General features: G+C 38.7%; 1 protein-coding gene across 3 annotated transcripts in view; it reads right to left on the minus strand.

The window, feature by feature from the left end:
- The window catches only part of POU2F1 (POU class 2 homeobox 1), a gene marked incomplete at its 5' end in the record, with an annotated part of 113,518 nt that overhangs the window by 36,866 nt on the left and 58,425 nt on the right, over nucleotides 1-18,227 (minus strand). For 2 of the 3 annotated variants that reach the window (XM_082495876.1, XM_082495874.1), the window contains 2 exons: nucleotides 2,363-2,463; nucleotides 9,386-9,451. In XM_082495876.1, coding sequence (XP_082352002.1) covers nucleotides 2,363-2,463; nucleotides 9,386-9,451 — 167 coding nt within the window. Of the gene's footprint in view, nucleotides 1-2,362; nucleotides 2,464-9,385; nucleotides 9,452-14,041; nucleotides 14,070-18,227 lie in introns of those variants that run through there. The other variant, XM_082495875.1, reaches the window with a different exon arrangement.

The following is an 18,227-nucleotide window of genomic DNA, read 5'->3' on the forward strand; positions in this document are numbered from 1 at the left end:
AGAAGTTCTTGTAGGCTAGCAATGAAGAAAAACTGATGCCTCAGAAAGTGAAATTTTGAAAAAGTTTTATTTTGTCTCTAATAAGGATTTTCTCTCTATAACAAATGCTAAAATTTCATTTACTGAATACCGTTTTAACCAGTCTCGCCTTGTTTCTGCGACACTCCTACTATAAAGAAGGAATGCTATGTAATTAATTACCAACACTTTCAAAGGTCAGAGTTACAGCCTGTAGTGAATTCCAACTCTGACCATGTTTGAAAACCACTGCTCATTTGAAAACCAGGCAACACATAAGGACACAATAAAGCAAAGCAAAATGTAGCATTCTTGCCTCTATAAAAAGATGCTCCCACATAATATATATCACAAAAAAGAGTCCACATATCTGCAAGCACAGGAAGGAGAGTTTTAATTTAAACTGCAGTACATGAAATTAATAACTCAATATTCAAACAGGCAACCCTTCAAGAGTGACCCTGGAAGTATTTCCTACCACTCTAGATGAAAGTACCAGACTTACTAAGCATGTTCTACATCCAAGCAAACAATCCCAGAAAAGCTCCTTCTCATCACAAGAAAAATACAATTTGACACAGTTGATGTAATCTGAACTTTTAACATGAATTAACAACACAGAAAAATAGCCTGCCATCGAAAAAATATATTCAGAAATAATACTTTAAAAATTACATAATAATAAAAAAAAACCCACATAAAAGACTACAAATGTATCTCACTCAGGTACAGCGAGCATATTCCTGAAAATGTCTTTGAATGTCATTTGGACACCCCTTCCACCACACAGCAAACATTTTCTAATTAGAAATTTAACTTATCCTGAATGTTGCCTACAACCTAATATTCTGCATTAGTCCGGAGGAAAGCACTGTGTGTTAAGGCTAAAAAACACCCCACTAACAGCAGCCACACTAGAAGAGGATGGTTTGACAATAGATTCCCCACACACCTGCAGGTGCATAAAAGAATAGCTGAGATTTTCCTTTGAACTAGGGTCTCAAGAAATGAATCACACTTTATCAAACATGAAGTTATAAAGATCCTGACAACTGCTTAGATAAATACATTTCCAGAGCAAGATAAAGCACTGTGCTAAATACAATTACTGTCCTGGATCAATCTATCTAACAAAATGAAGACTAAAACAAATGCAAAATTCTGCAGAACAGCTGTATCTGTCTCTGTGTTAAACACATACTGACAACCCATGAAAACTAGTCAGCTTCTCTCCACAAAAAGGCAGCCTACAACAGCCTATTGGTTCAGGAAATTCGAACACTGGCACTCCCTAGGTCCTATATAACCTAATCTACTAGGAAAATTGTAATTATGTGACAAGACCTGTGGAATGTTCCATACAATAAAATGGCAGTTCAGAGCTCTTAAAAGAGGGCATAAAAGCTTCAATGTGTCAATTATACCACAATAACTGTGCAACCTCAGACCTCAAACATTCAAGGTCAGCCAATTAGGTACAGTATTTTAAAGTTTAAACTTGATACTGAGGAAGGGAAAGAAATTAGGACATTTGTTTTCATATACCAAGTGTGAACAGATAAAAAACTACAAAAAATGCCCCTTATACTTCTCTTCACCTAGGGATGCCCCATTTTGCTTCAGCCTACATCTGAAGTTCAGCTTTGATTCCTTAAACACTGCAGCAGCAGAACAGAGGGACAGTAGTAGAAGCCTGAATATAATCTGACAAACAGGTCCTTGAAATAACTTTAAAAAAAGAAACAACTCACAAACCATATATGCTTAGTGAATACAGTCACTTTATATTTCTAGTTAATGTGGAAGAGTTTGAAAAATTGAAGCATAGTGCTGACACCACTTCTGGTTTCTTATCTAGGAAGTGAGTTTCAGAACCTTGGCAGCTGTTGGGCCAATATAATCCTTTACAAAAAAGATAAAATTTTACCTTGCCTTTCAATTTCGTATCTCCATGAAGGGTTACAAAAAAAAAAAAAAAGAAAACAAAACCAACAAAAAATCCCAAACAAACAAAAGGCACACACCCCCCAAAAAAATCCAAAAACAAACAGAAAAACCAAACCAACACAAAAATTTCAGACATCCTCAAGTCCCCAAAAAGGGGCTTTCTAGTTTCCCCAAATAGGTCTCACCCTATCTTGACCTATTCTGCAGCCGAATGTAATGAAGTGAGTGCCACAATAAGAACTTTTCCCATCCAAGCTATTTAAGCATATGGTCTACCCATATGTTCCGTTACATGACTTACCCATCATTCACAGAAAGAGAGAACATAGAACATACAAGAGCAGCTGCGTTCAAACCTGCCCAAGTCCGGTCTACTTTGAAATGGGTCTTCTCTTACCTGATGAAGGTGCCCAAGTAAGGCCTGGGCCTGGGCTGTAGAGATCGCTCCTCCGACAGGCACAGGCTGCTTTTGAAAGTCCAGGCCATTTGTTTGCGTGCCTGGAGAAAGAGAGGTATTAAGTACTATTAGTTATAACTTTTAGGAAATGGAAAAAGAATTAGTATTCCTAAGCCTCCTGCTATTCTCTCAATGCTATGTAGTAGAAAAATACTCTGAATAACAAGAATTTAAGTTTTTTTACTAAAAGGTGGGGTGGGGAAGCAGTATTACTTCCAAACTTCAGTAATAAAGCATTTATCAGCTGAACAAAATCAACATCATATTTTCTTTGGCGTCTATCATCTTACCTACTCTATGTACACTATTACCCCATCATTCTCTACTATGGTTTGAGAACGAAATGGGTGTACGCTGCTAGGATTAAACTGTGTTTCCATTCTCCATGCATTCTCTATCCAGCAGCAGCAGACTATCTTCAAGTTCAGAAAATGGAAAAAAAAAGGTTCACATAAAGTCACCTTTCACTAAAGACAAGTAAAATAATACTTGATGAAAACGGAAGTACCATATATACATAGCAGTTATGGGCCACAGTTTTAAGATACCTCCACATTTCCATGAATATTTCTGCTCTCATTACATAAGATGGCTGCCTGGGCTTGCTTTTGCTCTCACCCACTTTCATGCAACTGAAAACTGATTATTTCCCTACATTTTTTGGTTTCTTCCTAAACAGCTTGGACAATACAAAAACCCCCAAACTATCCCCAAATAATCTAGTTGTGAGAAGGGGGGGGGGGGGGGGGGGGGAGGAGGACACAACCAAACAAAAAACATTTTTTCCGTAAGAAACTACCACACAATTACAGAATTCTCTTCTCCCAAGAGGAGCTATAACTACAAACTTTTAAGAATCATTCTGTGGGGAGATGATAAAAATCAATATTAGGGATTATCAACAACTGGGTTTGTATGTTGGGTATTACCACCTACAGTGGCTAACAACAAGAAGGGAGACTCTGAGTGTAATCAGCCTGCGTGGAATTTCTAGAACAGATGATGCAATCTTAAAAATTGTATGACTGAAATTAAGTAAAATCAGCTTTAAACTTGCATGTTTACTCTTCATGACAATCAGATTTTATAAAGTGCCTGCAGACAGGTGTTCAACTAACTCCTACTTCAAAATTCCTTGCATCATCTACATTTTCCATCATAAAAATCTAGGTTATCTACTAAGCAAAAGAGAGTCACAGTTGTTAAACAACACACAGGTTTTCTATTCCTTAGAAACATCTGCAAAAGCAAGTAGGCATAAAATTTGATGAGTGAAACACACTATCCAATATTTTACATTGCTATTTTGACCTACAAACAACTTAGATAAAATTTCCAAAGATGGAGTCACCGTTCAATTAAATAGAGATACAACATAGAGAGTCAAGCTTTCTAGCACCCATGTAAGGTACACCTAAGGTGGCCCTTTGATGCATCTTTGGTGGAGGTGCTATGGGGGAGGAGTTGGTCTACTCTCCAGTTTTTAATTCTGTGCTTTGGGCCAGGGTTTACAGATTTAAGAGACATATGTGCAGCCAAAGATCCACAGACATGTTAAAAATAGTCAGATTTTAAACTATGCAAAATTATTTTGCTTAATGAGCCTAAAATCCCAATCCAAAGTGAATGGAAGGACTATCACTCATCTGAATTAATCCTGAATGAATGGAACGTGGTTACATTTCTCCAAAGAAAGGTAGATAAGAAGCTGGAAAGAGCTAGAAGAATCTCATCTATTTTCATTCTTTCCAGTAAACTGAAGAATTCTCTCAATGCAGAAGGCCAAAGGGAGTGGGAAGATAATTGAGTAAATATATAAAAATATTTCCTGACAAACAGCTACTGTAATTCAATGGAAAAAATCTACCACCTCCTTATTTACGCAGATGCTTTGAATCAGTTTTCAACCTGTAGTCAGGTACACCCTTGTACGAAAAAAGAATACAGATAAGAAAACCTTCTCTACGGCAAACATTCCTCATTCCAATTGGAAACTTCCAGGGGTCAAAAAAATTATCAATTTCTGAGAGGACTAGCTGGAAGCCTCACCTTAAATAAATAGGTGAAGCTGTTCCAGTTAACTATCTTCCAAAAAGAGCCTCAAATCATGATACCATATTAAAAGATCACTGCTATGCATGTGTGCAGAAGAAATGTTCCAGTTAGAGCTTCTACTGACTCTTAATATGAAAATTTGAAATGAGCCTCCTAGGGTTGATAGTTTTTAACAAAGCAAGTTCCAAGACTGAGCTTAAAAATCTCCATGGGTCCCAAAAACCAGTTTAGACAGGTACTGAGAGAAAACAACATTTTATTTAAATTCAACCTTGAAGGACTCCAACTGCCTCTTCCCACACCTCCCAAAACCAAACTCAGAGCAAAAAAACCCAAACCACACCTGTTTACTCTCTGTTCTACTTGCATCTTAAGCTTTCTTCCGTATTTGGAAGCACAGTGTCCCTTTCCCCTTTGGATGCAGCCTTAGTTTTGGAAGGAATGCTACCCAGGTCGCTTGCATTTATCACAGGATGTCTACGTCTTTTGAAGAACAGCAGAGAAAATGAACTTGGAGTCCAGCATATGAGAGGCCTTGCTCTTAAGCTGCTCATACAGATGTGACACCACTCCTGTGGAATCCAAGAAATCTGTTCAGCAGACTGGAAAATGGAGCTGTCAGAAGCAGAAGGTCAGCACATTGTGTGGACATGAAAGTACCGGAACGTCACTTCTGCTCAAGGTAAGAGCTAAATGCAAAAATGCATGGTGTTTAATAGACACAACAGATGCAATCACAAGTATTGCGATTTTAACAATCCCAAGTATTTATGTCTTTTCCATCTCCATCCCAGCTCCCGTAACGGCTAGAGCTGATCCAACAGCTCACCACCAACAAAATAGGAGTGGGAACTCTCCATCTCTCATCTCCCCTTTCTTCTTGGTTCCAGCTACATTGTCCCTGTCCTGCCCCTTCTGGTAGTTCATGGACACAGCAGCAACCCAATTCACCTTCCTGAGTAAAAAACTATCCATGTGAACTGTTCCCTTTTTCTGTTGGCCAAGTTAGTTTTCTGCCAGTTATGTGAGATGAATTAACTTACCTTAGGGCCCAGAAAGCAGCAGATAATGCAAAGCAGAGGAGGTCAGACGTGGTAGTAGGGAAATGAGCCTCCCCTGCCCCCAGCAAGTTGTCAAGAATCAATCAAGCTGTAGGATGAAATTTCACCCTTATAGCCCAAGTCCAATGCAACTTAAGCACATTTAAAATCTGGCATAAATTCAGTCATGTGGTTAGCTACTTCACGGAATTGGTTTGGATGAAGACTAATACTAAGTGCAGTTAATTTTCAGCCAAATCAAATCTTTGAACCATCTGGCTCAGTGCCACCCCAAGAAAAGGACCCGAACACTAAGTACCAGGACACCCTGAACATGGATTTGTTTATGCTGTCTTGGAATTGTACCTGCAGAGGGTATAAAGGCATGACAAAATGGAGCAGGCAAGGTAACACTGCACCTGCAGTGAGGAAAAACATACTCTCAAAATCCAAGATCATGATCATCAGACTTTAGTCTGAGTTTACAAACTGCGTAAGAAAGGAAGAGGAGTGAGGAACTACAGGTCTGGGAAGATTTGGAGTAAGGTGCAAGAAAGGACTCTGAAAGAGAAGGCAAACAAGAAGAAGGAAGATTTCAAAACCAACTTGAGTGGGCATCTGCACTGTGCTCTGGGAGACATCTTCCAGCATCAGCAGTACATTTCTCCATCTCTCTCTCTGCATATGTGCATTGAGAGAGAGAGAGAGAGAGAGAGAGAGATCCCCAATACTCAGAAATTGTTGATTCCTTGTCCACATTACTAATAAGAAGTTTAACATTGATATTTGCCCAGAATGTTACCAGTTAAAGAATATTTCATGGTCTCTCGCCCACTCTCCTACAGACTTTCTTCCTATGGAAACTAGAAAATCAGTCTCTGGAAATGAAGCAATGCAAACATGAATCCCTAGAATTCTTCCAAATACTATCCTTACAGAAACTATTATTTTGCTGCTCTGTCAGCACATGTCATAATACTACAGTTTCCATAAGCATTATAACCTTGGCTTTCATAGTACTGCATTCACACAACTTTTAAAAAAGAATATTCATTAAAAAAATGGGGAAAAAAAAGGTTGATGTTGTTTTGGAAAATTTTATTATGCTGCAGCCTATAAAAGGGAAACCAAAAGGGCTATCTGTTTACTGTAAAACACTTCTTGCTTCTCTCTCTTTTTTCCAGTAGATACTAAGTAGACTGCCCACCCACAACTGAAGGCTGGAAAAGATTTGTGTAAGTCTGCAATACTGACAACCAGTTGATCAATTCGTGCTCTTGTGAAAACAGCCATCCAACAGCTCTTGTACTCAAACACTTTTTTTTTGTTGTTTTTAATTCATCTGAAAGATTGGTTGCTTTTTCATATGCTTAAAAGTGGAGTCCAGTTAGCACAAAAATTTTAAAGTTAAAATCTGTTTCAGGCATTTTATTGTGACCAATGTGTTCAGGGGACTTTACTATGTTCCCTAACTAGTCAGAGTTAGAAATACAAAAGCCTAATTTGTTAAGTTCCATGAAACTTAGCTGTTAGATCAGAGAACTACTGATGTTGTCATCTTTACCAGTAGCGACTGTATTTTCTTCCCTGAGAACACTAGCTTTGCCAAATGTAAATTCCATGCCCTACAGTGGTTTCTCTTAACATTTTCAAGTTGCTTCAGCTTACTACAGTTTAAAACAGGAATGACCCAAACATCCACTGAGGTTCAAAAGACAGACTAGTAGTGCTTACACAGCAAACTCAAGTGATTTACAAATGTGACTGGAAAATTGACAGTTATAGAAAGTTAAAAAAATAAGAACTCTTGAGTGTTTATAAAAATCATCTTCAATCATTTTGCTTCAGAGCCCATGCTCCCCAGACAATCACTGGCCCTTCCAGCTCCTTAGCATCCAAGCTGAAAGCTGACATCTTTTCACCAAGTGTGCACAGAGCCCAGAACCATAATCTAAGTACCCCAATCAGAAGCCTAAAATTACATTCCATGAGTATTCCTTTCAGGGTTTAACATCTGCCAGTTGACTAACACAACTGATGCTTGAGCCCCCAAAGAACGTCACTAATGCCATTAATTCCTACCTCCAGTGGTTTACGAGCACTATATTTAAAAACAAAACAATGACTGCAGAACAAAGGGTCCTCAAAAATTCTAGATTATTTTAGTTTGCATGATTTAAAAAGTCAGGAAACAAAACTGTAAGGAATGACTGGAAACATTTAAAGTACAGAAGCAATGTTTGCAAAAGGTCCAAACACCAGTAAGAGTCAAACTTTTGTGATAACTAATCTTAGTACTAGAGTATAAAAAAAATAGATATTGTATCCTCTACTGTGATGAAAGCACCTCCAAGCAGCTTTACAATCCATCTATTTCTTTATACCATAACCACCACCTTCACATGGATGAAGCATCATGAACCAGGGCTCTGCTTCATCCTGAAGCATATGCTTTCTTCAAAAAGTACATTCCCAACGTGCTTCCTTAAGCATATGCAGGGAACTGTGGTCATACAGAGCAGGAAGTCTGAATTTTCTCAGTTTACACACACTCTCCAACTACAAGGATTCTATAGGGAATATTTAAAACCATTGTTCTCTTGATGCTGTTTATGATTATGAAATGTTTAGAGCCCACATGCTTTTTGAAATAATGTTTTATATCATCCTAAACCAGTATTAAATACTTAGTAAATAATTTTTTGTACCTAAAAAGAGGTACCTCTCCTATTACAAATACAACGGAAATTATAAAAACTGAGATGCTAGTAACGAAACACGCACTAATAATAAGTGAGTAGAATTCCTTTTGACTGACCCCATGCATTGGCAGAAAACATCCAGCCTCTTGGATCAGTATCAGGAACATTCAGTCACTCTTAGCTGTATTAAAGCCTTGCACAAAGAATGAGGAGACAGCAGCATAAAATGAAAATAATTGTTAATTTCATCACAACTCCAGAGTTTAAAATAAAACTCTTATTATTGAACAAAGAGGAGGAAAAATGATTTTCCTCATACAAGGTAACTAGACTTCTCTCAAAGCAACAAGAACAAATTCCTTCTCATTAAAGTTTTCTCTTCCCAAACGTTATTATGAGCTCAGAGAAGATTCTAAGTTAAACTATTTACTTTCCATTCAGAATTGCCATTTCTCTTGCTTCCAAAATGAACATTAAATTATCTCCAGAAAGGAATTAAAGCATGAGATAGCATGATTGAGTTATAGTGGCTTAATAAGCTTCTTTGATGGCTTAGAACTTGGCCACACTGTGGATGTGCCACCTTGGTCCTGAAACAAAGGCTATATTTCAAGGTTCTGTTCTAACACACAAAGAAACTACAGAAAAGCCAGCTAATTTTTTTTTTTTTTTAAATGGTGAGAAATGACGCTTTTTCCCTTTCCCTTATTTTTGAGAACTGTTGTGAGAGCTTGAATGAAATCTAAAATGAAAAGAAGATCAGCCAGTGGCCCACATCTGCCAGGGAAAATTTCAACCCAAAAAATAATGACAAAGTTAAGGTGCTGAAGGTATATTCTGCTAGGAAAAAATGAGACTACTTATGGACAGCTAGTGCCACCAGACCTTCCATAACATCAGAAACATTACAGATAAAGGAAGTGGGGAAGGGGAATCTTATATACGAAGTGTGGGTAGTGCTCTGATACAGTAGGTGTGAATAATGCCCTGCATACAGTAGGCTTAATGACAAGACAAAAGTGCTCCCAAGTCTCTAAAAACAGTAGGTGTGGGGAGATTATTTTGTTTTGATTTTTTAATTCCCATAAACCGGTAAAGAAATTTTACTTTCAATATCCATACAATTCCACCAGAAAATATCTGTGCACCAATCCATCATTTCTTACCTGTGTTCCCATCCCCACTCTCCATTGATGGTTTACTGGGTTCTGACGGATTGTTCATTCTTGAGTCTGCATTAAAACAGAAATAAAGATAAACTAATACACCAAAAAAGAACCCACCACAACTCAAATCTATGCATACTTTCTTGTCCAAGGGAAGTATGGAACACCAGGAATTTGATATGTACTTTAATTCAGATCATAACACAAAAATGATCTGAAGCAGAACATAATACTGAATCCTCCAGATCAATATTGTTTCAAAATTTTGTATGTCATTATCCCCATACGTAAAAACATGGTGTTAAGGGAATAAAAGACAGCATGCTGAAGGGCAAAGATAGGTAGGAACTTAATTTTCAGTGCAATGAAAGTCATAGAAGCAAAAAGGGGTTGGCAGGGAAACGATGACTACATCAAGATTCAAAACCAAAGTCTGACCAACATGGCCTACATTAATCTTATGTTGTTACCTCCCACCCCCCATAAGAGAAAGGAAATACAGTCATCATAACTAAATAGATGCCATTTTTCTAATACTACGTTTTTATTTTACAGGAATGCCAATGGTATTTAGTTATTTTATCTTTCCTATATATTCATGCAAAACCATACAAATACAAAATAATTCCTCTTCCTTTTCCCTCTGGATGAATGTATTGTAAAGTCTGCTCTTGGTTTCAAAGTTTGTCAGCTGAATGTAGCGCAACACAGAGGGCTTCTCCAGATGACAGTGAATATAGTTTCCTTATATAGGACTCTATACAGATGTTCTGTGTACAGCATCAGCTCTCCAGCTTATTGCCTCCTCATTCCTTGCTACCGACCTCAGTGTGCCACATTATCACAAACCAAAATTACAAAAAGAATCTCAAGACAGACCAGTTCATAAAACGAAACGTAAGCAAATCCTTAAGCACACTTTTCCATTCCCATAACCAGTTAAATGCAAGTTCAATGAGCTCAGAACAAACCCTTTACTCCAGCATATTCTCTTGCTAGGTGCTTAAAAGGTTATCTCTGTCATGTACTTTCATCAAAGCAGTGATTTCCAAAATACCAGTGGGCTGAAGAAGAATACAGTAACAGCATTAACTGCTGCATCTTTCCCCCAGATACTTCCAAGAATGCTCAGACACTTCACTGCTTGGCAGCCTATGAAAGTTGGAAATGAGAAGCCGGACTATTGCTGTGTATTATCAGCTACTACTGCCCAGAGAGACCAGTCTCACAGCCACCCTCAGGCTATCAGAATCAGGGGTGACAGCAGCAGAGGAACACAAGCACAAGCCAGGAGGAATGAGGCACGTGGACAGGGCCTGAATGAAAACAGGAGTCATGATGAAGCCTGGCTGGGAGTGTGGGGTGGGAAGAGGACGGAACTAGTTAGAAATGCAGCATGTGTGAAAAAAAAAAAGATAAGAGACATCAACCTTGGAAAGACTCCAATAAGCAGTTAGGAAACACAATTTAAGACACGTAAATATTTTTAAAACACATGTAATTTTCCACATAAACAACTGCTGCAGTTGAACCCAGTAGGGCCTAGAAAACCCAGAGGACTGTAACAAACAGGAATCTTCCCTTGACAAGTTAACTCAACCTCTCCAGAGCCCCAACTCTTCTCAGAGAGTCCCTATGCCTATGCTTAAATGTTTCAAACGTCAGCCATGTGTAAAAGAGATCTGAACCATCCATGTTACTCTTAGTACAAAGGCAGACGTGTTAAACTGGTTTTTCAAAGGGGGTGTGAGTGAGGAGAAACTTTCCAGCTGAGTGCTACTGGCCCACACTTCAGCAAAAGGCTGTAAATTTTGCCCCCATTTTTCACAAACTCTGCTTAGGAGATTCAAGCTACGAGTTCATAGTCTTGAAAGACAGAGCTCTGCTCACTGTATCTGCAGATACAGAAGCTATTGCTTCCCGGCTCCTTATTTTGTCATTTTCCACATTTGGATAGTATGATCCACACTCTAGAAACAGAACATGGGTTCCACTGACTGCACAGAAGTGTTCATTGTTGATGTGCCCCTCCCTGCTGATAGATCTGTGTGTAAAACAAATACAAAGTATGTTTCTATCTAGAAGTTGCATGTACCTTAAATTGAGTTTACTGTTGTGGCAACAGCACATTTATTTAAAGTGATTATAGGCAACATTCATCTGATAAAGAGCGTTATTTCATTGCTTGACACACAGATGGCTACTGAAATTACTTTAGGTTCAGAGAACACTGAATGGGAGACTTTGCTTTGGACACAAACATGAAGTGTCCTCAACCAACAGGAAAATAAGTGAAGAGGGCTTAGAAGTCCTCTTTGGTTGTGGAAACTAGGCTAACTCATAGGGCTATTGGACATAGGATGTATTTTTTAAGCCCAGAGCACAAGGACAGCCTGAACTCATGATCGCACTGACCACAGAAGGGAAGTGCACTGGCTGAGAAGATCATCTCTCAGTAACATGGGATCCATTCGCTGAACCACTTCAGAAAGCTCTTGCAAGAAAAACAACACAGGGCCTCCTGTGCTAGTTTGTTGCAGAAACTGAAGTATGAGAGCCACCCTGCAGGATACTAATGGTAGAACAAACAAACTAAACCTGGAGGGGGATGCACAACTGTCCTGTGCACAGAACTGCAAGCAATGTAGTGACCGCTCCCTCTGTATGAGGCGGCTTATACAACAAACCTTCCTGCAAGACCAGCAAGTTCGTTCAGGACAAGGTTATCACTGTACCTTGTGTATTATGTATCACTCTTTTCATAAAGCAACCAAGACACGTTTTCCTTTCAGGCTATGCTGCAAAATAAATCCTTTCAAAAAAGGTTTTCAGTGCTTCCTAGTAATAGACACACACATAAAGTTTACTCAACTACCAAAAGCATGTCTAAATGAAGACTGTTATTGTAAAGATTCATCCCTAACAAAGACCTCAAACACTGCAATTGCAAAAAACCAGCAATTTGGATGAAGAACCATCTTTCTGGTACTGCTCAGGTTCAAACGAAGGATAGCATCCATTATTTCACCAGCTATTTCTTGTTCAATCTGGGGACCTTCTGCATGTAAAGCATCAAGAACAATGCCACTATTTCCATTGCAAATGGTATGACATGCATCTGAAGCACAAAACTGCTACCAGCAAAACAGACATATATCCGCAGGATACTAAACCCACGGATTCATTATACGTCAAATAAAAAGATCGTTTGGTTTATTCATGCTCATACAATTTCTGCTTTAAAGTTAAAAGAATAAACAAATGAAGTGGGCTGAAAAAACCCAAACCATAATGCCCTCACCTTTTCTTTTTCCTTTAGATCTTACTCTGGGTTTAAATAAAGGCCCTTGGCTACAACTTCTGCCAACATTATCTAAAAACAAACTCCACAGAAGGAAGGATCGAAAGCAGCAGGTGCATGATTGAAATCAGACTCTCAGGAGCGAATACATTCAGTACTGCTGCTCCGCTAGAAGGGCTGAGGGTGTCGCAAGGCAGTGCTGTGCCAGGCTTTCACACACCCTCAAGTAACATTTCAAAAGGTATTCAGAAAGATGCAGCAGACACTGGACCAACCTGGAGTATTAGGGACTGTACATAGCTAGTAAAACACAGTAAATCTTAACATGGAATATATCATTAAATATTTCCTTTCACCTGTTAAAGTGAAACTGCCTAATACTCCCATCAGCACCAGCAAAAATGATTCATCCATGCATATGGCAAAACCAAAGTTGAATGTGAGTGAAAACATGCCAAGAATTCTCTAGAAATTAAATTTTAAAAAAACACTTCATATTCAGAAACAAGTATTCAGATGTCTGCTTTAAAATTCACCATCCAAAAATATATTCTCTTACTTTGACATAATAGTTCTTACACGAACTTATATAATGGAATCAAAAGAATAAGAAAAAAAAAAATCTATACACTGAGCTTTGGGGAAAGACCCTTGAACATAAATAAAACCTACTGTAAAATTGGGATGGTCCATTAATGTAAATAACTTTAAAAGATATGAAGAAATTATGGCATGTCTGTTCTGCAGTCCTGATGGAATCTCAATGCAGGAAATATATTACCCCAGTAACCTTAGGCACAGCTTGCAACACTATCAATGGCAACCACTGTGCACTCCACCTTATTTTCTATTACGCATGAAAAACCTTGCTATTTCATTAAAAATACACAGACATAATATACATTCTGTTGGGGAATGGCTGAATACAGCTACTAAATTCTTTGAGACTGGGACTGTCTCTCATCTATTTTAATGCTTTAAAATTCATAACACACGTATATGCAAGTCAAGTCCAGTGTTTGTTAGAAACTAAATGCTTCTCAGATTGAAATCCTAAAAGCAGAAGATCTGTATTAATATCATCCAAGCCCAGCAGCAAATCTCTCCAGTGCAGAGGAAACGAATTCTCCTGGAGTAAGGGAAAGAAGAAGAAAAAAAAATAAACCATGTATTTCCCTGGTACAGATCTATTTATCTACCAGGCACCTACTTGCTGCCGATTCACTGGTGAGCTTCAGCCTTACAAACATCTTCTCGAGCCTCTGCATATGTGATTAAGCCTCTATGCATAGTCAACCTCACAGCCTCTATTTCCATATTAAACGCTCATAAGAAAGAGCTGAGCTGGTACCCACCTAGAACGTAGTCACTGCAGTCCAGCATTGCTGTGGTATCCTCTACAGGTTCAGATAGTCCAAGGAAAGGGAGAATGGCAATTTCTATCAAATCTACACTACTGCTCTCGAACAAACACGAAAGGGAGTGGGGAGAAGGGGGAAGAAATACAACTTCGGTTACACCATAGCAATCTTCAACTGAACAGGGAAACTTCAGTTGCTCTGTGGAGTTTTAGTCTCTCCTACTAGCTGTGTCTGACATTGTCAAGGCGACTGAAGCGTGAAAAGTTCCCCTTTTTGTAATAAAATAGAAACAAAGATTGCAGCTGGCAGTTTCCATAATGAAGCTTAATCAGTATGCGCCTGATTAGGGCCTTATGCAAATCTCCCCTCGTTAGCACAGCAGCCAGCACTTTGAAGTCCATGAACAATTCATTTGCAGAGTACACTGAAAGCGCTCCCTGCATAATTTAAATCACGGTATAAATATTTATCAGCTCATTTGCATATTAATTGGCAGTGCATGAAGGGAAAAATTATCTCCCGAGTGCCAGCATAATAATTAGGGAACAAAATGAATTTTCTTCCAATAGCTTGGCTTCTCAGCCCTAACTCAAGCACAGTACCACAGGGGAGCAGGGAGGGGAAGAGACAGAGTTCTGTTCAAATGCCACTGAAATGACACGTACAAATTAGAAACAACTCTACAGACTTAAGCACCTTTAATCTTATTCCTGCTGGCAACAATAACTTCAGTAATAAAGGGGATTTGGAAAAAGCTTTCTACACAATCCAAATAATCCCACGAAAACAATTAGCAAGGTAGAAGCTGAACACAAAGCTGTCCGGTGCTTGCACATCTGCGTGGCGTTTTCCACATCCGAACGCAAACTGTCACAAGAAGGTCCTGGGATGGAAAGAGAGTACCACCAGGGAAAGGAAGAGGCACGATTTCCTTTAAATGGCTAAAGAGCTTGGTGATTCATTATCGGGTAATCCCTTTGCCACGGCCAACTTAACAGCAGTGGATATGTCAAGTATTGTGTAACATTTGACAACCACTAATCTATCCCGAGTGAAATCCAAATAGATTTAGCCTTTTGCTTTCCAATGACTTCCAAGAAAAAAACAAAAATCTATTACTAATCCCTTCCAGAAGTGTACACAATATAGCTAAACAAAGCTTACTGCAGACCTACGGTTTTCAAAAGGGGCACTTTACACCCAGGTTGCATCTTTGAACCACCCAATGATAACCAGAAGAGACTTGCTGGTATGACCGCAGAGTAACTGAAGGACTGGAGAGCTGGAAAGAGGCTTTGGTCTGTGAAGGAATCAATCTTCTTTTCCAAAAGTGGCCCATAGAACTAAGAGTACTGATGAACTATGAAGCTAGATTAAACCATCTGAAATATTTGTTTAGCACTCAAATACTAGTGTCCTAAACAGCAAGAACATTTATACAAAAATTCAAGTGTAATGTGGACATCACAACATTTAATGTTCAATATTCTGATCAGGAAAAGATAAAGGGATGATGCAGGTAACTACAGGGTTGAGCCACCCACTTCCAGATCTTAATGCTAATTTAAAGAGCAAGTTGCCTTTTTTTTTCTTTTTTATTTAAAAAAAGCTAGCTGTACTTTTCTTCTCCTCATTTCTGAAGTGAATTCAAGTACTGCCTCTCCAAACAAGAGGGAGCAAGAGAAAAGGGACTTCTCAATCATCCAGTACTGACTGGAATTTATTTCCACGCTTGACTACTACTTCTATTCAGGTTCATATCTCTACTTAACACAAGATGTTCCCTGCTATATATTTAACATGAATGATCTACACTTGAAAAAGATTGCAAGAAGGGAAGGTGCTCCCAAATGCAGGCAAACAACTGCATGTACTGAATAGGTTTTCCTAATACCTTGTTTCCAACTTGGTTTTCTACTCATTCACGTGTCCCATTGAGACCTTTGAGGCACATCTCCATGGTTCGCAGACCTTCAGTAAACTTCACTCTTCCATACATGCTTTTGGAGTGCACTGGGAGATAATCCGTTTGCTTCATCAGAAGAGTCTGGACACAAATGGTATAATAAGCCAAGCACTTCACAAAGCAAGTGCAGTTTTAAGTAGTGGCTGAGCTGAGGCAGCCAGTAGTGTAGTAAGACAACAGCAGTGTTATCTTTGGGATCCTTTTCAAATGAGAGTCTGTGTTGAGCTGGTTGAACACAGGTGCAGCATCAAAAGCACATGACCGCAGGAAGTGACCGTTAAAAGCAGGCACGTGTGTAGTGATGGATGACTTGCATCAAACAACAGAACAAGCAAACAGCAAATAAAGGCCAGGGAAGGATGTACCTGAAGCAGTGTGCTGGTGGTACCACAGCGCTACTCATCGTCCATGCTATCAACATTGCACTGACAGCTAACAAGGACAAGGCAGAAGTTTTCTTCCCATTCCCAACTGTGCCAACCAATCTGCCTTACAAACACCACCTCCCCCCCAATGTTCATTTGAACTGTAACTTTCACTAACCTGCTAATTGAAATAAAACCTTATACACTGACTAACAATTGAGAAGGGGGGGAGGGGAATACCATTCTTCAGTGACCATTTCATTCTTTGACAATTTTATTGTCTTCCCTTTTATGTAAGTTCTTAATTTTCAGCAAAGAAAAACCCTATTGTTTCATTTATGCCACACTACTGCAACTATTTATCCTGTAGGCTTTCGAATGATGCCTGAAGACACAAGTAGGAAAAGGTTTGGGGAGGAACAGTGCATATCACCCTGGTTCAAAACCAATGGTGGAATATGCTAGTTTAACTTTCTGTTTAGGTTCTGCCACATCACTGGCCATTCTTTTCTTTCTTGATTTTTAAGTTCAAAGTTACTTAACACCCTGAACCAAAGTCATACTTCTGTAGTCACGTTTAACCAAAATACCACTCTGGGCTTTGCACACAAAGTTTCATTTTGCCTCCAAAGGCACCTCTAAGAAAACAAAGTTGCGCACCTTGTGAGCATCAGTGCAAAAACCTCTCTACATCCCACACAACTACAGACATCTCAAAAACTGTTACCCTCCTCATAACCCAATTCTACAATTCTTACATTGATGATTTTTCCCACACAATTCTATTCATACTTTTCCTTAAAACCAAAGGAACCAAGCCACTAACACGGAGCCAGGTATGACAAAGGAAGATGTTCTTCAGTCAAACACTTCAGAGTCTGCAGCTAAGGCTTCAGGAGACACTTTCTACCCTGCCTCTTCTTCTTTCCACTCTTTACATATCTTCCATACCTTCCCCTGTAAAATGAATGCTTTTGTTTTGCTCTTTATCCCACCAATATGTCACTTTATTTATTCAGTTCTCATTATTACACTTGATACTTTAATACTTTACTTTTTGGAAAAGGAACCTCATTTTCCCCTTGCAGGTTATATAATTCTTGGTTAGACCTTGTTTTGCATCCCCTCTTTTATTTCTCCTCCTGTGTTTTTTCTTCCCATTTATTATGCCAAATTGACTGACTGTAAACTCCACAAAATTATTCCTCAATGTCACCTATTGTAAATGTTATAGATATTTAAAGTTACAAACTAAGGGGAAAGGATGTTTAACCCCTTATCTTCAGATGGTCACTTGGACTCTCTTTTTCTTTTTTTTAAACAATACAAATGAGGCAAAATTCAAGGGATAAAGGGTAAAGTTATTATCAACAGTATTCCAGTATTCTATTCAAAACTGGGGGGGGGGGGAGAAATCTTGATTTTTATATAGATATGTTTCCATATATTAGAAAAACATCATTTACTACATGCCCTCAATGACAGCTAGGAAATTTTTGCCCCTAGCCAGCTCTGTGACAAGCTTTGTAAACTTTGTGAGCATGCTTTCTGACACAACATGGCAAGACTATCCAGTAAGCCCAAAAGCTCATTACTTCCCTTTTGAAAGGTGTACTTAGAATGATACAAAGAAAGGAAATATGGTATTAATTGTAACATATTAGCATATTGCCTTCATTAGTTTATCAGTGTCTAGTATTATTGAAGAACCACTGAAGAAGATTGGTCACCAAAACTTTGAAAATAGTGCATGACTAAGCACAACATCAGTGAACACTGGCAACACTTGGAATAAGGCTGCTTTCTGTATGCCATACAAGACAAGACCATAGCAGATACAGCTAACCCT

The sequence above is a fragment of the Vanellus vanellus genome, assembly GCF_965231255.1.
Source record: "Vanellus vanellus genome assembly, chromosome: 1".
NCBI lineage: Eukaryota > Metazoa > Chordata > Aves > Charadriiformes > Charadriidae > Vanellus > Vanellus vanellus.